The following is a 22,125-nucleotide window of genomic DNA, read 5'->3' on the forward strand; positions in this document are numbered from 1 at the left end:
TCCTGACTAGGGGTGTTGTCTGTAAAGAGTTTGTATGTTCTCTCCGTAGCCGCATGGGGTTTCCCCAGGTGCTCTGGTTTCTTCCCACATTTCAAAGAAGTCAAGGTTTGTAGGTTAAATGGCTTCGGTAAAGATTGTAAATTGTCCCTTGTGTGTAGGATAGTGCTTGTGTACGGCAATTGCAGGTTGGTGCGGATTTGGTGGGCCGAAGGGACTATTTCTGTGCTGTTTCACTAAACTAAACTACATCTTCTTGTTTTGTAAAGGTTGGCTTGTTTCTATGATGATGCAACTGATGGGGGAAGATTTAAACCCAATTTCCATGGCAACCAGTGCATGAGCTAATCAGGTCTGCCCCACTCAAGGCAATGTTTATATTTCATTAGCCAGCAGAGCTGCTTAATAAGGCTGTGAGTTCAAGCCCCAGAGACAGTTGCCTCAAGCGGATATTCTTCCTGCTTGGCTCAAAATAACTCTGGATTAACACCACTGTGGGGAAAAAAAAGAATCAGATAAATGAAAATGTAATAATGAAAACTTTTGACAGGATAAAAGAAGATCAAATGATACAAATTTACAATAGTCACTAGGTGAGAAAAGGTTCTTGCCGAACTTCTTGCCAGAAGAATTAACTGGAACACATCTGTCTTTACAATGGAAAATAGCTCAGTGGATGAAAATTAAATCATTTCATTACTTTACGAGGAAGTGGTTGAGCCAGGAAAAATAACAAACTTTAAACAGGGCTGCCAACTCTCATTGAGCGTGAAAATCACGCATTTGGCTAAATTCTCACGCTCTCACGCCGATCACAAATTTCTCACGTTCTGTCGTGATTCTGTGATCAACGAAAATTTCAAAATTTGTATCAAGTGCATGAGCTGCGGGTGTTGGAAAGCCGGGGCTGAGGGAGGGATGGAAGCAGAAGCAGCGGCAAATGCGGATGGGGAGCCGGGGCTGGCGAATGTTTGCCGGGCTGGCGAGTCGCTCGCTTCAGCTCCGGCCAATGGAGCAGCCTCAGTGCAAGAGTCCCGGGCCGTCTGAGGCGTCGGAAGCATTGCACTGCTGCCGTTAGAGTCTCTGTGCAGCGTGCCGAATTCGCTCAGGTGACTGGCATGGATCAGGCTGCGGCTCGGTGCATCCTGGAGGACCGGGCAGTGAATGAGTGTCACCCAGCGCAGCAAGTAAGGCCATGTGCTGCTCTCGGCGACAGTCGGAATTTAAGGATTTGCGGGAAGTGTCCGACATGAGCGAGGCCGGCGAGCGGCAGGAGAGAGATGTTCACATGGGCCGCGGAACCAGGGGAGCTGCAGCCCCCCCACTTTTTTGGCTGGACATGTTCCAATATCTCCGGCTATGGACGAGGCGCTGCTGTGCTCTGAGCAACCTGGTCATGGGTGTTGGAGCACCGGGACGGAGGGAGGGAGGGATAGAAGCCGAAGCAGCTGCGGGGCCAGATGCAGACGGGGAGCTGGGCTGGCGAGTCGCACGCTGCAGCTCCGGCCATGGAGCAGCCTCAGTGTAAGAGTCCTGGGCCGTCGGAGGCGTCGGAAACGTTGCGCCGTTGCTGTTACCAGAGTCACTGCACCGAATTCGCTCTGGTGACTGGCATGGACCAGGCTGCGGCTCGGTGCATCCTGGAGGACAACCAGTGGCTGCTGGAAGTAGGTACCAAGCACTGGGTAGAAGCGGTGGAAGATAGTGGCCTTCAAATGGGGGTGGTTGGAGAAAGCATCCTGCTTGCCTGCTAGATTTTCACTTACTGTAACTGCAGGAAAAATGTTGGGGGAGTCCATAACCAGGGGACACACACAGTTTAAGAATAAGGGGTCGGCCATTTAGGACTGAGATGAGGACAAACTTTCTTCACCCAGAGAGTTGTGAATCTGTGGAATTCTCTGCCACAGAAGGCAGTGGAGGCCAATTCGCTGGATATTTTCAAGAGAGAGTTACATTTTGCTCTTGGGGCTTGCAATATCAAGGGATATGGGGAAAAACAGGAAAGAGGTACTGATTTTAGATGAACAGCCATGATCATATTGAATGGCAGTGCTGGCTCGAATGGCCGAATGGTCTATTCCTGCACCTATTTTCTATGTTTCTATGCTTGAGTATATGGCAATAAAACTCGACCACTTGATTTTTAAACATTCATGCATGGTGGAGGCATAATGCAGTCATAGAGTGATACAGTGTGAAAACAGGCCCTTCGGTGCAACTTGCCTACACCCGCCAACATGTCCCAGCTCCATAGATGCTGCTGCACCTGCTGAGTTTCTCCAGCATTTTTGTGTACCTTTGTCCCAGCTCCACTACCTGCTTTTGGTCCATATCCCTCCAAACCTGTCCTATCCATGTATCAGTCTAACTGTTTCTTAAATATTGGGATAGTCCCTGCCACAACTGCCTCCTCTGGCAGCTTGTTCCATACACCCTTTGAGTGGAAAAAGTTACCCCTTAAAAAGTTACCTCTTATAAATACTTTAAACAAAAAACATTGAAATCAGAAATGTCCCCAATCTTGTTGTTTTATTAATTGAACACATAGATGGACAACCTCAAGGAGTGTAATCAGATGGAAACTGATTCAAATGTGATGTTTAAGAGCTTGTTCAAAGAAGGGGCATATTTTAAAGGAGTGACAGAGATACTTGCAGGGGAATGTGTGAGAAGGTTATTATTTGTCTTTAGTTTTAGCTTGAACCAGGACATCTGAAGATTCAAAGTTACAATAATTGTGCTGATACTGACCCTAACCAGCCACATAATGAATATCATCCATTCTGGAGGTTTTATTTGTCTGATGCCATTTAAACTTCACTTGGATTTCAATCACTTCAATGTAAAAGTAATTGGGAATGGGGAGCATTGGAACAAAAATATGCCCTCGGTACATATTAACTGTAATATAATAATGTATGCATGTTGGTAGGTGCAATCAAAACAAAGATCTTTTTATCATTATTGTGTTATGAATACCACAGAAAATATTATGTACTCTCAAGATCACATTAAATACAATATTATTGCTTAAATATATATTGTTATTGGACTTTGCATTTCAGAAAAGTTCCAGCTGAGAGGAAGACAGCAAAATACTGAAAATATTGGGGGTGAAAATGACTTCAGGACAGTTTGTTAAGAAAATGAAGGAAATGGTAACAGAATACATACAGCTGAGTGAGTATAATTTTATGGATGAGAAATTGTGTTCAACCAATTGATGACTTCTTTGACAAAATAACTAGCATGTTAGATAACAATGAAGCCAATGGGTGTAGAAAATGTTGTTACACATAAAAGATTACTGCATTAGATAAGCACCTGTGGACTTGAACATAATAGATTAAGTCCAGGGGGTCAGATATGGGGTTTTATGTGTGGGCAAGGTAGATTATCAGTGAGAGGAGCTAGGCGCAAGGCCAAGTGTGCATCCAGAGTCAAGGTCTGGAATAGTATTAGGTGTGCAGTCAAAAGCTGGGACCAGTGGAGTGTTCAGCACTGTGAACCTAAGCAGGTAAGCAGCTATGATCAGGGTAGAATAGGGGGCCAGGTGTAAGGCTGGACTCAGAGTCAGGAATGAGAGAAGGTATGCAACTGGAGTCAGGATCAGGAGTATTACGAGGTGTGCAGTGAGAACCAGGTTGGTCAACATGGGCCATTATAATCTGATTTCCATACATGAATACACTAAGATCATTCATGTGCTGCACCTGTTGATCAGAGCCTGACTACTGTGGAATGTAATTAGGAATGTAATTTAGCCTAACCTTATTCATAGCTAATCCAATTTAAAGCATGAATATTGCATTCAAGTGTAAGTTAAAAGACTTGCTACACTATGCACTAGATTGCACAATTTCAAGCTGAAAAATGCAAAAGCTCCGTGCCAATGTGAGGGGTGCACCCCCCCCCCCCCCCCCCAGGGGGGGTGCCCCCCCCTCCCACACCCTCCCCCCCCCCCCCCCCCCCCCCTCCCCTCAGTCGCCACGCTCCCTTGGGCTTGGTCTATCACAATTTCTCACTCCCAACTCTCACCCAATGTTGGCAGCGCTGCTTTGAAAGACTCATGGACAGGAAGGGAAAGGTTTAAAGTGATATGGGCCAAATGCGGGCTAACTAAGAGGTGGCACCTGGATCATAGAGTCAAACAGTTCCTTCGGCCCAACTTGCCCACACCGATAAACATGCCCCGTCTATTCGTCCTACCTGCCCACTTTTGGCCCATATCCCTCTAAACCTACTCTATCCATGTACCTGTCTAAATCTTTCTTAAACAATGGTTCTGAAACATTAGCAGCAAACACCCTCTGGATAAAGTGCTTAATAATTTAACATTTGACAGCAACAATAGAAAACAAACATCTGTGCAAGAAAACCAATATTGGATGCAGCCAAGGAAATAGAAACCCAATCTGCTAAGGGAATAACTAACTTACCTGATTCAGCAACCAGAGGCAGCAGCTTTTCAACAGCCTGTGACCCATGTTTTAAGATGCAATAGCACTTGATTCACAATTTGCAATTTGGTACGTTTGACACGACTACATTTAGCCCAATTGATTTTCAGATTCGCTCTAACACTTTACCGTGTAAATTTTTTGGATTTGTTAAGCCTCTGTTACTTGTAGTCTCATTGTGGGAAAATTAATACTCAAGTTTTTTTTTTTTAAGTAGAGTGTGGATACAAGGAACTACAGATGCTGGTTTAAAAAAAGTGCTTGGGTAATTCAACGGGTCATGCAGCATCTCGTGAGAACATGGAGAAGTGACATTTCAGATTGGGATACTTTTACAGACCATTCCTAAAAAGTAGACACAAGAAGCTGCAGATGCTGGTATACAAAATAAGTGTTGGAGGTCAAAGAGTTAGGTAGGCAAAATCTAGAAGAGAGGATGGGCAGAACGAAGCTTGGAAAGCGATAGATGGGTATGTGGGGAGGGGGGGGGGGGGGGGGGGGGTGAGTTGATTGGTTGAATAAAGGCCAGTGATGAAAAAAGTTGTGTCTCATTAATAAGTTCACCCACCTGTGCCATTCAGCGTACTGTTTCTCTTGGTGTATCGGTCTCGAATGAGGATGCCAATAGTTCGCACGTTGTCTCTCAACATTTTGCCTTGTGCTTGCATCATGAAGAGGTAAGTATTTGCTGAAAGATGATACCATGGTTAAACAAGTTACTTGACACAGCACCAATTTTCAAGTACACCATCAGAATCGCTTATAACCTTATGGTTGGCAATATTCCACCTTAACAGAAGGCAGATCTATTGTTTAGTTTAGTTTAGAGATACAGCACGGAAAAAGGCCCTCCAGCCCACCGAGTCTATGCCGACCAGCAATCCCCATACACACAAGCGACAATTCCCAATCTTTACCAAAGCTAATTAACCTACAAACCTGCACGTCTTTGGATTGTGGGAGGAAACCGGAGCACCCGGAAAAAATCCACACAGTCACAGGGAGAACTTATAAACTCTGTACAGACAGCACCTGTAATCAAGATTGAAACTGGGTCTGTGGCATTGTAAAGCAGCAACTTTTCTGCAGCACCACCGTGCTGCCCTACCGCTTATTGTAGGTATGTTGCAAAACCTACCTTCAGCAGGACTGCAGATCTGTCCCAGCCCGTGTGCGTGATTTTGGTGCCGTTGAGGGGGGGCGGGTTTAAAACGCGATTTTCCCTAGATTATTCAAATCGAGGTTGTTCAGCCCACTTAGTTGCTGACGAAAAATCACTGGGAGATTCTTTCTATGGAGCTATTTTTAAACTTAATTGGTTAATTTAATTGTTATACAGGTGCACAACCTTTTATCCGAAAGCTTTGGGACCAGACACTTGTCGGATTTCGGACATTTTCAGATTTCCGAATGGAAGATTTTTAGCGTAGATTAGGTAGGTAGCGCGGGCGGCTTGAAAAGTCTGGAGCAGCTGCCTCCTCCCCGGAGAATCATTGCATAAATGTTAGTCAGTTAGTTTGGAGGGATTTTATGTGGTGGTGGTGGAGTAGGGGTGAAGGGGGAAACTTTAATTCTTAGTCCCCTACCTGGTCGGCGACTCCCAACCTCGCGGAGCTGGGGGCTCCGTCCGGCCGCGGGCGGCGCCGGTTGTAGCTCCGACCCCGGCAACTCTACCCCTGGCTGCGCGGCTCCAAATCCAGCGACGCTCCGCGAACGTTGGGTCGGCGGCCACAGCGCTCCGGAGCTTGCCGCACGGCGACCCGGTAAGGCATTGCCCGCTCCCCGCTGGTATCCCAGCACTGCGACGCCGCCGACTCCCGACATTCACGGAGCTGGGGCGTCCGGCCGCGGGCCGCGCTGGATTTGGAGCGCCTCGCAGCCAGGGATAGGGTTGCCGGGGTCGGAGCTACAACCGGCGCCGCCCGCTGCCCCACCGGCCACAGCGCTGCGGAGCTTACTGCACGGCGACCCGGTAAGGCATTGACCGCTCCCCGTCTTTCCGACCAGGTAGGGGACTAAGAATTAAAGTTTACCTCTTCACCCCCCCCCCCCCTTCACATAAAAGCCCTCCAAACTAACTGACTAACATTTAAGCAATGATTTACAGATGTTTAAGCGTCTCCCGGTCTCCGGGGAGGAGGCAGCCGCTACAGTAGTACAGACCTGGGTTGACCGTGGGTCGGTTCGGGTCAAGTTTGGTGCCAAACGCGAGCTTTGGTGTGCAGACGACATCCTGGAAAAAATGGCCGGTTTTCGGAGTTTTTCGGTTTCCGGAACACCGGATAAAAGGTTGTGCACCTGTAGTAGGTTAAAAATTATCCTCTAAACCCGCGACCGCCGACAACGGGACAGATCTCATACGGGGACAACGGAAGGTAGGTTGTTTATTTTTACATTAAAAAGGGCTTCTTAAGATCCCTTTATTCAAAGTTTTATGTTGCGAGTAGCTAATTTGGGGCCCCATTAAATCCCGCAGTATTTTTCTGGGCATATGAGGGTACAAATCTACTGCAATGGGAACGTTCCAAACCAGCGTATGCCACAGATTTCCACAGGATCCCACTCGAAAGCTGATTTAAATGGCCATTAATTTACAGCAATTGAACACTAAATTCCTTGCATTTGGCCTATAAATTAATGTAAATGAGATTTAAAAATCATGTTTTATTGTGAATTCTTTGTGAATGTTATTTGGACACTTAGGCCATTTAAAAATGTTAATCTTTTCTTAAGAAAAGGATAGAGGTTTAGATCTAGTAATTGAAGTTTGGAATTAGCTACAATTGGGTAACTAACTAATTATATGCTTTAATTTCAGGTCATCCAAGTAAGATTGCTTAATATTTGTTTCAAAATGCTTCAATCTATAGTAACTGAAATTTTCTTTCAGTTCTCTTAATTTTTAAGAAAGTTATGGCTATTTCACTGTCCTCGATCACAGCTTTTGTGTTAAGTCAATGGAAAATCAATAGGGAACAAGATGCTAACTTCCGAGTATGAAAATGGCCATGACATTTTTAATACTGAAGATATGAAAGTGAATTAGGTGTCAAATTAAACTTATTTTTGTGCTTTAGCTGATAGGATAAATTGCAGACTTAATTTTTAAAATCTCAAAATTTTGTAACATTGCTACTTATTGTTCAAAAAAAAGATTGTTGGTTTAACTAATGGATCAAAGGTAAACCCAACATCAGAAAATCACCTGTTGAAAGCACAATTTTAGTTTACGATTACCTTCAAAATTAGAACTTTTAGAATTCCTTAAAAACATTTTTTTTTTAATTCTCTATCAAAGTTATTCCATGCCAGGCAATAATTAAATTATTTTAATGGCTCATTTCATTTTAAAGTTTGGAAATATCAAAGAAATTAACTTAAGCAGGTTCGAGCACTTGCTAAATTTAGTCCATTTTTAGGAGAACGGGGCAAAGATTTAAATTGCTTACTGCATAAGACAACTTTGGTACTAATGAAAAAAGGAGGAAAATAATTAAAATAACATCTAAAATGTTGCCATGCTGTCTGGGCATCTTTGCCAATATACATCTCATTTTACTAAAAGTGGCTGCAGCCAAACCAACATTAAAATTCCAGTACTTATTTGTAATTTTTTCCCCATGCAATTTCCATCAATTGGGAAACCACTCTCCTCCACTTTACATGGGACCACTAGACCTTGATTTGGTCCAGACTTTTTAGTGGAAATACAGGTATGCTTGTAAGTTCACAAAATTTTAACAGCTACAAAAAACAGTAAGTTCTGTCCCAGTTACTCTGTTCCTCTAGAATATATAACTCTATCAACTGGATCCTGAGCTTGAAACAAGTAGAATTCCCTGTTCCTGTAAACAATATGTTGGGGAGAGGGAGAGCTTCCTCTTCAAATAAAAGATACATTTTCTATAACCACATAAGGAATGTGTTAATTACTGAGACACAACCTGCAGTGAAAATTAATTTTGTTTTATTCCTTTTTCAAGATTGGGACGCTTCCTTATCTAAAGAAGGTTTTAAAACAGGTCAATTTTCACTAGAGGGCATAGCTTTAAGGTGAGAGTGGCAACGCTTAAAGAGGGGCAAAGTTTAAAGGAGGTGTGCAGGGCAACTACTTTTAAATAGAGAGTGGCGAGTGCCTGGAACTTGCTGCTGGAGGTGGTGTTTGAGACATATATGACAGTGGCATTTAAGACACATTTGGATAGGCACATTGATATTCAGGGAATGGAGGGAAATGGATTATGTGCAGGATGCTATGCAGGATGAAAGGGTGTCGGTGGTTATGGGGAGGAGGGCAGGAGATTGAGAGGGAAAGATTGAATGACGGAGTAGACTTGATGGTCTGAATGGCCTTATTCTGCTCCTAGAATATGTACATGATAAGATTGGTCTGGCATGTTCCGTACAGACATAGTGGGCCGAAGGGCCTGTCCCTGCTCTATATTGTTCTATGTTCTACCACCGTGATGCTGGGTAGGCAATGAAAATTGAAGTAATTTTCAAGTTAGAATAGTCTGTGACAGAAGAGATAGTTGTAAGTCTCATGTCCCACTTGTTTACAGTCTTTGCCTTTATTTGTGGTTGAAGATGCATGTACAGAAGACCCTTGCTGAAGTCAGTGCAGTTTGTAGATAAGATACAATGCATCCACTATGTGGCTGAGGTGGAGGAAATTATATTTTTAGAATAGTATTTGGGATGACCATCAGCAGAAACCTTTGCCCTGGGGGGCATCAAGCTTCCAGCTAAGTGGAGAGTATTTCAATGTGCTCATGACTTGCATTAGGATCAGTTAGGCCTTGTAAATAATGTATTCGAGACCTAAAGAACTGCTGATGCTGGAATGTTGAGCAAAACACCAAGTGTTGGAGGAACTCAATAGTTCAGGCAGCATCTCTGGTAGGATTCCGTTTCCTCCACAGATGCTGCCCAACCTGCTGAGTTTTTCCAGCACTTTCCATTTTACTTTATGACAGATTTTGGAGTCAGGATGTACACTTGTTACAGGAAAACTATCTTCCAAATTGTTCTTATATTCATTGTCGATAGGTGACAGGATATTTCAGTAATGGGAAAGTCCAGTGCCAGAGGGCACAGACTCAGAATAAAAGGACGCACCTTCAAAATGGAGATGAGGAGGAATTTCTTTAATCAGAGGGTGGAGAATCTGTGAAATTCACTGCCACTGACAGCTGTGGAAGCCAAGTCATTGGGTATTTTTAAGGTGGATTAGGAAGGAGGAACGTCAAAGGTTACAAGGAGAAGACCGGAGAATGAGGCGAGAGGGGAAAATAGATCTGCCATAATTGAATGGTGGAGTAGAATCCATGGGCTGATTCTAATTGGGGCGATGCCTAATTCTGCTCTTATGTCTTATGGTGACTGGCCTAGTTAGACTTCTTGAAAAGGGCCTGTCCCACTTGGGTGACCTAATCCGCGAGTCCAGAAGAGTGTCTTCAACCTTCAAGCTCGAGGGCACTCTCCTGGAAAGCCTCGAGCTGGATCGATCGGCCGCGTTGAAACCTCGAGCTGGATCGACCGAACCGCGAGTTGCATTGATCGACCGCACACATACACACACACATAGCGAAGGTGGGGGCCAGGGAAAGCGGAGGAGCGCTGTCTGCGCGATGAAGAGGAAGGTAAACGGCTGCCACAGAGTATGGTAAGTCCTTTAGAGAGCACGGAGGGAGGGGGGGGGGAGGGGGGGGGGGGAGGAGGAGAGAAGGAGAGGAGACACTTTTAAGAAGTTTAGCAGGCATTTTACCTACCGGTAGGTCTTCCGAGGCCCTGACTGGCAATCACCAAGGTGCAGTTAAGTAGGTTAACAGCTGCAGGGAAGAAGCTGTTCCTGAACCTGCTGGTCCAGCAACGGAGAGACCTGTAGCGCCTCCCAGATGGGAGGAGGGTGGTTGGGGTGAGAGCAGTCCTTGACGATGCTGCGCGCCCTTCGCAGACATCACTAGCTCTGGACAGACTCAATGGAGGGGAGTGAGGGAACCGGTGATGCGTTGGGCAATTTTCACCACTCTCTGCAATGCTTTCCGGTCGGAGACAGAGCAGTTGCCATACCATACTGTGATCCAGTTAGTAAGGATGCTCTCGATGGCGCAGCGGTAGAAGTTCACCAGAATCTGAGGAGACAGATGGACCTTCTTTAGTCTCCTCAAGAAGAAGAGACGCTGGTGAGCCTTCTTGATCAATGTTGAGGTATTGTGGGTCCAAGAGAAGTCATCAGAGATGTTGACCCCCAGAACCCTGAAGCTGGAAACACGCTCCACCTCCGTCCAATTAATATGGATGGGGGTGTGCGTGCCACCCCTAGACCTTCAGTAGTCCACAATTAGCTCCTTGGTCTTCTTGGTGTTAAGGGCCAGATTGTTGTCAGCGCACCATGCTGTTAGGAGCTGGACCTCCTCCCTATAGGCCGACTCATCGTTGTCGCTGATGAGGCCAATCACCATTGTATCATCTGCATACTTGATGATGGTGTTAGTACCATGTACAGGTGTGCAGTCGTACGTGAAGAGGGAGTAGAGGAGAGGGCTCAGCACACAGCCCTGTCGAACGCCAGTTCAGGGTTCAGGGTGAGGGTTGAAGAGGTGTGGTTGAAGAGATCCCAAGGGGGCCCATGAGCGAAAAAGGTTGGGAACCACTGGTCTAACCTAACAGACTGGGGTCTGTTGGTTAGAAAGTCCAGTATCCAGTTGCAGAGGGAGGGGTCGATGACCAGGTCGATGAGTTTGGTGATCCGTTTGGAGGGTATAATGGTGTTAAATGCTGAGCTAAAGTCGATGAACAGCATTCTCACGTAGGTGTCTCTGTTGTCGAGGTGGGAGAGGGCGGAGTGAAGTGCCGTTGAGATGGCATCCTCCGTACTCCTGTTCTTGCGGTAGGCAAACTGATAGGGGTTCAGTGTGGGAGGTAGGCAGCCTTTGAGGTGTGCCAGGACCAGCCTCTTGAAGCACTTGGTGATGATGGGAGTAAGTGCAGCTGGGCGGAAGTCGTTGAGGCTTGCCGCAGTGGAGTGTTTTGGCACCGTGGGCACGATGGAGGTGATTTTAAGGCACGTGGGGACAGCTGCTTGGGCAAGTGACAGGTTGAAGATGTCAATCCAGACGTCTGACAGCTGCGCAGCACAGGCCCCGAGGACGCGCCCGGGGATGCTGTCAGGGCCAGCAGCTTTACGTGCATTAATCCTGCTCAGTGCCGCATGCACGACGATGGGGGTGAGTGTGAGGGACTGGTGATCAGCAGGGAGCACAGCCACAAGAACACTATCAATAATCATGAAAATAGTGATGAGAGGCAGTGTAGACCAACTGGGCAGTAATTGAGTGCATTTAATTTGCACTGTTGTTTGTGCTTATGAGAAATCCGCACAATTTCCCCACATTGCAAAAGTTGCACTGTTACAAATGTCTCCTGACACTTCAAGTTTCAAACTCTATGTCTCTCGGTAACATTTTCTCAATTGGCATGACAGATACACAGTTGCTTATTCTGTTCTCATAGGTCTAAAGACGGTATTGGGAAGTCCTGCAACAAGTACATCAAGTTCTTCCACAAAGCCAGCAAAAATTCATGGCGTGTAACGAATGACACAATTTATCCCAATATATTGACCAATCTAGAGTGTTCCCTTCACTATTCCAGTGGCAACCAACACATTATGCCAGTCTTTCAATGGACTTACACCTAGAATCAGGATAGTGTTACGTTCAGCAAACTAGCCCTTCATTACGAAAAGAAAAAAACATTGGAGATCACTATATTTGCTATTTATTAATTGATCAAAGATGCCAGTGTCCAGCTTTAAGTTTCTGGGCACTCACATCTCAGAGGACCTCACATGGTTCACCAACACCGCTGCGCTGGTCAAGAAGGCACAGCAACGACTGTTCTTCCTGAGAACATTAAAAAAGACTGGTCTGCCCCAACAGGTGCTGAAAACCTTCTACCGCTGCACCACAGAGAGCATACTAACATATGGTATCTCTGTGTGGTATCTCAGCTGCACGGAGGCAGAGAGGAGAGCTCTTCAGCGCGTCATCCACAGAGCGCAGAAGATTATTGGGACACAGCTACCAGCCTTGGAGGGCATCTACCATACACGGTGCCTCAGGAAGGCCGTCAGCACCCATAAAGACTCCTCACACCCTTGTAATGGACTGTTCGAACTACTTCCCTCTGGCAGACGTTACAAGGCCTTCTACGCCCGCACCTCCAGACTCAGGAACAGCTTCATTCCCAGAGCTATAGCAGCTCTGAACCGGCCCTGCTGAGTGCCCCCCACCCCCATGGACTGTCTCCCTCAGATGGTCACGTCGCACAGACACATCTGCAATTTGTTTTGACTGTTTTACTGTTTTAATGTTCTTTTTACAAACCATGTTCACGGGGTATCTAAATTATTTTAGTTATTTAAGTTGTGACATCGGATGGAAGCTGCATACCAAATCACGTTGCACTTATGTGCAATGACAATTAAAGATATTATTATTATTATGCGTCACATCAGAGGGCATCCAAGCATTGAAATCCAAGTCCATTATAAAGGATGAGGTTACGGAGTACTTAGAAGTTCACGATAAAATAGGCCGAAGTCAGCATGGCTTTGTGAAGGGGAGGTCTTGCTTGACAAATTTGCTGGAAGTAAATAGCAGAACAGACAATGGTGAATCAGTAGATATGAGTTACTTAAATTTTCACAAAGCCTTTGATAAGATGCTACACGTGAGGCTGCTAAGGAAGATGAGAGCCCATGGTATCAAAGGGCAGATACTAGCATGGATAGGAGGTTGGCTGGATGGCAAAAGACAGAAAGTGGCAAAAAAAAAGGGGCTTTTTCTGGTTGGCTGTCAGTGACTAGCGGAGTTCCGCAAGGCTTGGTGCTGGGGCCACTACTCTTCACGTTGTATATTTGGACGAGGGGGCCAAGTTTGCAGATGATACGAAAATAGGTGGAAGGCAGGTAGTGTAGAGAAAGCAGGAACTCTGCAGATGGAATTGAACAGGTTGGAAGAGTGGGCAGAGAAGTGGCAGAAGTGTAGCAAAGTGTGGAGTCGGGTATTTTGGTAGTAGGAATAAAGGCGTAGACTATTTGCTCAATGAGGAGAGAATCCAGAAATCGGAGATGCAAAGGGTCTTGGGAGTGCTGGAGCAGGATTCCCAAAAATTTAATCTGCAAGTTGAATCGGTAGTAAAGAAAGCAAATTCAATGCTAGTTTAAGAAAGAACTGCAGATGTTGGAAAAATCGAAGGTAGACAAAAATAGGAAGAAGGGTCTCGACCCAAAACATCGCCTATTCCTTCGCTCCATAGATGCTGCCCCACACGCTGAGTTTCTCCAGCATTTTTGTCTACCTCCAAACTCAATGCTAGCATTTATTTCAAGAGGGCGTATACCAAAACAGGGATGTAGTGTTGAGGCTCTATAAGGCGCTGATAAGGCCGTATTTGGAATATTGTGAGCAATTTTGAGCACCATATCTGAGGAAGGATGTGCTGGCTCTGGAGAGTAGGTTAATCTATGATGAGCATTTATCAGCACTGGGCCTGTGCTCGTTGGAGTTTAGAATGAGGGGGAACCTCATTGAAACATACAGAATAGTGAAAGGCTTGGATAGAGTGGATGTGGAGAGGATGTTTCCACTAGTGGGAGAGTCCAGGACTAGAGGCCATAGTCTCAAAATTAAACAATGTTCTTTTAGGAAGGAGATATGGAGAAATTTATTTAGTCAGAGGGTGGTAAATCTGTGGCATTCTACGCCACAGAAAGCTGTAGAGGCCAAGTCAGTGGATATTTTTGAGGCAGAGATACAGTGCACTCCATAATGATTGGGACAGACCTCTGTACTACACAATTTGAGATTTGTAATAGAAAAATCACGTGAGTAAAGTGCACATTGTCAGATTTTATTAAAGGCCATTTTTATACATTTTAGTTTCACCATGTAGAAATTGTAGCAATGTTTATCCATTCCCCCCCCCCCCCCCCATTTTCAGGGCACCATAATGTTTGGGACACATGGCTTCACAGGTGTTTGTAATTGCTCAGGTGTTTAATTGCTTCCTTAATGCAGGTATATGAGAGCTCTCAGCACCTCGTCTTTCTTCCATTCTTTCCATCACCTTTGGAAACTTTTATTGTTGTTTATCAACATGAGGACCAAAGTAGTGCCAATGATAATCAAATAAGCCATTATGAGTGAGAAACAGGAATAAAACTGTTAGACATCATCCAAACCTTAGGCTTACCAAAATCAACTGTTTGGTAACATCACTAAGAAGAAATAGAGCACTGGTGAGCTTACTAATCGCAAAGGATCCCCAGATCCCATTGTATTTCCCCTTTTCCCAACTTGACACCTTTTAGATAATAATCTGCCTTCCTGTTTATTATCCTTCCTGATTATTATCTAAATGGTGTCAAGTTGGGAAAAGGGGAAATACAACGGGCTGGGGATCCTTGTTCATCAGTCAATGAAAGTAAGCATGCAGGTACAGCAGGCAGTGAAGAAAGCGAATGGCATGTTGGCCTTCATAACAAGAGGAGTTGAGTATAGGAGAAAAGAGGTCCTTCTGTAGTTGTACAGGGCCCTAGTGAGACCACACCTGGTGGATTGTGTGCAGTTTTGGTCTCCAACTTTGAGGAAGGACATTCTAGCTATTGAGGGGGTGCAGCCTAGGTTCACAAGGTTAATTCCCGGGATGGCGGGACTGTCATATGCTGAGAGAATGGAGCTGCTGGGCTTGTATACTCTGGAATTCAGGATGAGATGGGATCTTATTGAAACATATAAGATTATTAAGGATTTGGACACGCTAGAGGCGAGAAACATGTTCCCGATGATGGGGAAGTCCAGAACCAGGGGCCACAGTTTAAGAATAAGGGGTAAGCCATTTAGAACAGAGATGAGGAAACACTTTTTCACACAGAGAGTTGTGAGTCTGTGGAATTCTTTGTCTCAGAGGGCGGTGGAAATCCGGTTCTCTGGATACTTTCAAGAGAGAGCTAGATAGGGCTCTTAAAGATAGCGGAGTCAGCGGATATGGGGAGAAGGCGGATACGGGGTACTGATTATGGATGATCTACCATGATCACATTGAATGGCGGTGCTGGCTCGAAGGGCCGAATGGCCTACTCCTGCACTTATTGTCTATTGTCCCCTGGCGGTCTAGGTACTGGAGGATGACATGCAGGCCCAGGTTGACTGCGTCATCCACAGATCCAAAGAATACCTCCTCACCTGTGAAACACAGTGGTGGTGGTGGTGTTATGGCCTGGGCATAGAAACATAGAAAATAGGTGCCATTCGGCCCTTCAAGCCAGCACCGTCATTCATTGTGATCATGGTTGATCATCCACAATCAGCACCCTATTGCTGATCGTCCCCTATCAATAACTCGTGCCTGCTTTCTTCCCATATCCCTTTACTCCACTAGCCCCTAGAGCTCTATCTAACTCTCTCATAAATCCATCCAGCGACTTGGCCTCCACTGTCCTCTGTGGCAGGGAATTCCATAAATTCACAACTCTCTGGATGAAAATGTTTTTTCTCACCTCAGACTTAAATGACCTCCCCTTTATTCTAAGGCTGTGGCCCCTGGTTCTAGACTCGCCCAACATTGTGAACATTTTTTCTGCATCGAGCTTGTCCAGTCCTTTTATAATTTTATATGTTTCTACAAGATTCCCCCTCATCCTTCTAAACTCTAGTGAATACAACCCTAGTCTTTTCAATCTTTCTTCATATGACAGTCCCACCATCCCAGGGATCAATCTCGTGAACCTACGCTGCACTGCCTCAATCACAAGAATGTCCTTCCTCAAATTAGGAGACCAAAACTGTACACAATACTCCAGATGTGGTCTCACCAGAGCCGTATACAACTGCAGAAGAACCTCTTTACTCCTCTACTGAAATCCTCTTGTTATGAAGGCCAACATTCCATTAGCTTTCTTCACTGCCTGCTGTACCTGTAAGCCAACTTTCAGTGATCGGTGTACAAGGACGCCCAGGTCTCGCTGCACCTGCCCCTTACCTAACCTAATCCCATTGAGATAATAATCTGCCCCCTTGTTTTTGCCGCCAAAGTGGATAACCTCACATTTATCTATATTATACTGCATCTGCCACGCATCTGCCCACTCACTCAACCGGTCCTGGTCACCCTGCAACCTCCTAACATCCTCTTCACAGCTCACACTACCACCCAGCTTTGTGTCATCTGCAAACTTGCTAGTGTTGCTCTAATTCCCTCTTCCAAATCATTAATATATATGGTAAACAGTTGCGATGCCAACACGGAGCCTTGCGGCACTCCACTTGCCACTGCCTGCCATTCTGAAAAGGACCCATTCACTCCTATTCTTTGCTTCCGGTCTGCCAACCAATTTTCTATCCATGTCAACACCCTACCCCCAATACCATGTGCTCTAATTATAGTCACTAGTCTCCTGTGCGGGAACTTATCAAAGGCTTTCTGAAAGTCTAGATACACTACATCCACTGGCACCCCTTCATCCATTTTACTTGTCACATCCTCCAAAAATTCCAGAAGATTAGTCAAGCATGAGTTCCCTTTCATAAATCCATGTTGACTTGGACTAATCCTTTTACTGCTATCCAAATGTCCCATGATTACCTCTTTAATAATTGACTCCAACATTTTTCCCACCTGGTCTGTAATTTCCTGTTTTCTCTCTCGCTCCTTTCTTGAAAAGTGGGATAACATTAGCTATCCTGCAATCCACAGGAACTGATCCTGAATCTATTGAACAAAAACAAGGGGGCATGTATGGCTGCTGGAGGTACTGGCTCACTTATCTTCATTCATGATACAACTGCTGATGGTAGTAGCATAATTAATTCTGAAGTGTAGACACATCCTATCTGCTCAAGTTCAAACAAATGCCTCGAAACTCATTGGCCGGCGGTTCATTCTACAGTGAATAGAATGGAGTTTTTCCAAAACTAAATGGTCACTTCTTGAGTGGCCAAGTCAATCACCCGATCTGAACCCAACTGAGCATGCCTTTTATATGCGGAAAAGAAAACTGAAGGGGACTAGCTCCCAAAACAAGCATAAGCTAAAGATGGCTGCAATACAGGCCTGACAGAGCATCACCAGAGAAGACGCTCAGCAACTAGTGATGTTCATGAATTGCAGACTTCATTACATGCAAAGGATATGCAACAAAATACTAAACATGACTACTTTCATTGACATGACATACAACATTATGGTGCCCTGAAATGGGGGAGCAATGTATAAACACTGCTGTCATTTCCACATGGTGAAACCAAAATGTATAAAAATGGCCTTTATTAAAATCTGACAATGCGCACTTTAACCACATGTGATTTTTTTTCTATTACAAATCTCAAATTGTGGAGTACAGCGGCAAATAAATAAACGATGGGTCTTTGTCCCAAACATTATGGAGGGCACTATAGATCGTTTTTTGATGAGTGCAAGAGTTAGAGGATATGGGAAGAAGATAGGAGAATGGGGTTAGGACGGAGAGATGGATCAGCTGTGATTGAAGTAGACTGTGACTGTGAGTGGAGTAGAGTTGATAGGCTGAATGGCCGAATTCTACTCCTATCACTTATGACCTATGAACTAATAGTACAGACACTGTGGGCCAAAGGGCCTGTTCCTGTGCTGGACTGAGCTATGTAATAACATTTATTTGTTTAATTTAGCGATACAGCACGGAAAGGCCCTTTGGCCCACTGAGTCCGTGCCGACCAGCGATCCCCGCACACTAACGCAATCCTACACACACGAGGGACAATTTACAATTATACCAACCCAATGAACCTACAAACCTGTATGTCTTTGGAGTGTGGAAGGAAACCAGATATCCCTGAGAAAACCCACGCAGGTCACGGGGAGAACGTACAAACTCCGCACAGACAGCACCTGCAGTCAGGATCGAACCCGGGTCTCTGGCGCTATAAGGCAGTAACTCTACCAACGTGCCACCGTGCCACCCATATATTCAAAGAAACATAAAATAACCCAATTTATGCATGACATTAAAAGATTTACTGTGACTTGGATTTCCAAGTTGTCATGAAGGGAAAAATCTCGAGTGTGTTGGTGGCACTTCAGGGTTCCTAGGAAATTTACACCCATTGAGATTTATGTGTTTCTTTGTAACCAATTAAAAAGGAAATCTATAAATGGCCATTAATTTGTTTTATCCTTTCGCTGGAAGCAAAATGGACACTTGCACTTTCCTTCCTGGCCAACACATCCATTACAGTAAGAAAAATGATAAAGGCCACTGGCACAACTATGGTCACAGATCTGCTACTTGTGCTCCAAAGCTCACTACTTTCCCTCGAGCCAGGATTGCAGGACAAATAATTAAAGCATTAAAAGTAAACAATAATATAAAAAGGAAAACACTGATTCAGAAAATAAATAAAAACAAGCCAGTGTAGAGCAATTTTTCCATTACAATTCTGTCCCAGTATGTACTTGCAAAATTGCTATTACAGTGGCCTAGGTGGATGGGTATAATAACAAAGCCTATGTGTATCCAAATATGAAGGCAATGATATATAATAGTGGATTTGTAATAAGAAGCAAAAACCACCTCCAGTACTTAAACACAAATAAGGTTGGTGTTCCACTATTTAATATCAAATATATTATGAGAGAAAGAGAAAGCCATTTCATGTTCAAGTATTATCAAAATATTCACAGTGCATTATATATATATATATGATTCTTTAGTTTGTAAAGTTATCATACAATATATCTTTGGTCTTGTTGAGTAAAATTTCAAATTCACCTTAATTAGAGCCACAGAGTCCAGAAACAGGTGCTTTAGCCCAACTCATTCATGCTGACCAAGATGTCTAGATAACTTATTTCATTTGCTTGGGTTTGGCTACTAATCATGTCACCTACATTCTCATTTAAATTATTTAGCTGACAAACAGTAAATTTAATGGGAGTGCTGAAAACAAGGCACCGTAGTGCCAAATGCCAAATAATTTACATTTCGGAACTAGTACAACTGTCGCCGAAACTACACTTGGTCTCACCGATGTAAAGGAGGCCACATCGGGAGCACCGAGAAAGGTCCTGACACGGAACATCAACTATCTGAGGTGCTGTTCAACATGGGTTACTCCAGCACTATCTTTTTTTTAGATTTCCAAATAATCAGATTGCAATTACTCGAGTTTTATTGTGGCCAGATTTCTAGAGATGAAATCCCATTTCTGACTGCTGCCACTTCATGACAACAGTGGATATCAAATGTAACTACAGTGCTTGCAAGCATTGTAGATACCTGTCCAATGCACATTTATTTCTTGTAGCATATTAAATGGTTGAATAGTTTAATTAGATTGTATCAATGAATTATAAAAAAACTCAAATAGTTGCTGATATCTACATTCTAATTTTGTGATGCCCATGTGAATTGTTCAGTTGAAAATTAGTATGTCTAGTGTACTTTAGAAAATCTTCCAACTTTCATTTCACTTCCACTGCAGTCCAACAGATTGCATTTTTAAGCACTTTTGTATTCCAGAATATTAAACTGAAATTTCTAATGTGATGACTTTACAGCACATCTTTTAGTCATGGTCTTTATTATATTTAGTATCAACATATGTCCAAGGTTTGAGGTCATTCTACATCCTGATGTTCAGTAATTTCTGCTTCTCGCTTTCTTGGGCAGGCTCAATTGATACTCTTCCCGTGTTGTAAAGATTCTACAATGTCCTTTTGTATTTTGCAAACTTTGCTCAATTCAACCATGAGGAAGGCAACCCTTGTAACATTGTTGCACATTCCATTATTGAATAAGGCTATTGATGAAACCCAAAATACTGCAGGTGCTACAAATATGAAATAAATTACAATTCTCGGCCTCAGAAGGCAGTGGAGGCCAATGATCGGGATGCTTTCAAGAGAGAGTTAGATAGAGCTCTTAAAGATAGCGGAGTCAGGGGATACGGCGAGAAGGCAGGAACGGGGTACTGATTGTGGATGATCAGCCATGATCGTATAGAATGGCAGTGCTGGCTCGAAGGGCCGAATGGCCTACTCCTGCACCTATTGTCTATTGGATCGGAATTGTTAACACTGTTTCTCACTTCACTGAATTTGCCTGACCTGAACGTTCCCAGTGTTTTTTGTTAATATAGCAATGTATCATTGCTGTAAGCAAGCATTAGACTGTGTCTTTGTTGTGGCCCATTTTGATCCATTTGATTGATTGAAAGATACAGCATGGTAAAAGGCCCTTCACCACACACTGACCATAGATCACCCATTCTCACTGGTTCTATGTTATCCCACTTTCGCATCCACTTCCACACACTAGAGGCAATGTACAGAGGCCATTTAAACCTACAAATCCGCAAGTCTTTGGATGTGGGTGGAAACTGGAGGGCCTGAAGGAAATTCACGTGGTCATTGGGAGAACATGCAAACTCCACACGGGCAGCACCCAAAGTCAGGATTGAACCCTGATCTCTGGCACTGTGAGGTAGCAGCTCTACCAGCTACACCACTGTGTCGACCTAAACTTAATGTAATTTTATTCAATAAACTAAAATGTTATGTGCACGAAGACTTGACAATTGGTTTAATCTATGCAGAATGTTGCTTTAAGATTAATTGATTTTATTTTCTTGTTCATTAACTGCTAAACTTGACAGTGTCACTGTCCAAACATATTGCTAATTGTATTTATAGAAGGATAATGAAATAGGAGGATAACAAAATAGAACGCAGCAAGAATGAAAGTATGAAAGTGATGAAGGCAAGTTTAATGGTTCAAAAATAAATTATTAAGAGTGGATAAAATTGTAGAGATGGTAACCATATTTGTTGCAGGCCAAAACTGCATACGTGGAGTTTGCATGTTCTTCCTCTAAGCACGTGGGTATTTCTCGGGTTCTCAGATTTCCTCCCACATCCCAAAGATTTGCAAGTTGGTAGGTTAAACAGCCACTATAAATAGCTGCTTGTGTGTAGGTAAGTGATAGAACCTGGCGGAAGTGTTGGGAATGCAATAATAATAAAATTACATTAGTGCAGGCTCAGGCAAAGTGGGTTTTCAATGGTTGGCATAGACTCAGTAGGTCAAGGAGCCTATTCCCAATTTGTATAATTTCAACTCAACCAAAAACTGGGAGGAAAAAAAAACAAAGCACTGGAGTAAATCAGCGAGTCAGGCATCTTATGTGACGGACATGGATAGGTGATGTTTTGGGTTGGAACTGTTCCAAGGCTTGTATTTATTCCAGCGATGTGATCTGACCCGCTGAGTTACTCCAGCACTTTATTTTATAAACCAGCATCTGCAGTTACTTGTCTTGAGTAGACGACTGACGCAATCCATCGCAAATATTATCTGTAATTTAAAGCTACTTCAAAAGTACATAATCAGTTATGAATTCAAGTCAAGCTTGGGAATGACTAGGGAGCCTAATTAAATAATTTCAAAAGTGTGTATCACAGGAACACGTATGTCATCTCTGCAGAAGCAGGGAATTTTTAAGAGTTTACCACATCAAACAAGTGTCCTGACAGCAGGGAGGAAAGGGTTTGTTGAAGAGAGATGGAACAGGGTATCGTCAGCATATGTCCAAGACCTTTAATTTGTATGCAGGTGATATTG

At 44.0% G+C, this 22,125-nt stretch overlaps 1 protein-coding gene across 2 annotated transcripts in view; it reads right to left on the bottom strand.

The window, feature by feature from the left end:
- b4galt6 (UDP-Gal:betaGlcNAc beta 1,4- galactosyltransferase, polypeptide 6) overlaps positions 1–22,125 on the bottom strand; it is a 79,128-nt gene that overhangs the window by 18,548 nt on the left and 38,455 nt on the right. Inside the window, exons 1-2 of one of the 2 annotated variants that reach the window (XM_055634309.1) lie at positions 5,400–5,501; positions 5,029–5,148 (exon numbers count right to left, since the gene is read on the bottom strand). In XM_055634309.1, coding sequence (XP_055490284.1) covers positions 5,029–5,131 — 103 coding nt within the window. In that variant the 5' untranslated portion in view covers positions 5,132–5,148; positions 5,400–5,501. Of the gene's footprint in view, positions 1–5,028; positions 5,149–5,399; positions 5,502–22,125 lie in introns of those variants that run through there. The other variant, XM_055634308.1, reaches the window with a different exon arrangement.

Source organism: Leucoraja erinacea, chromosome 4, assembly GCF_028641065.1.
Source record: "Leucoraja erinacea ecotype New England chromosome 4, Leri_hhj_1, whole genome shotgun sequence".
NCBI lineage: Eukaryota > Metazoa > Chordata > Chondrichthyes > Rajiformes > Rajidae > Leucoraja > Leucoraja erinaceus.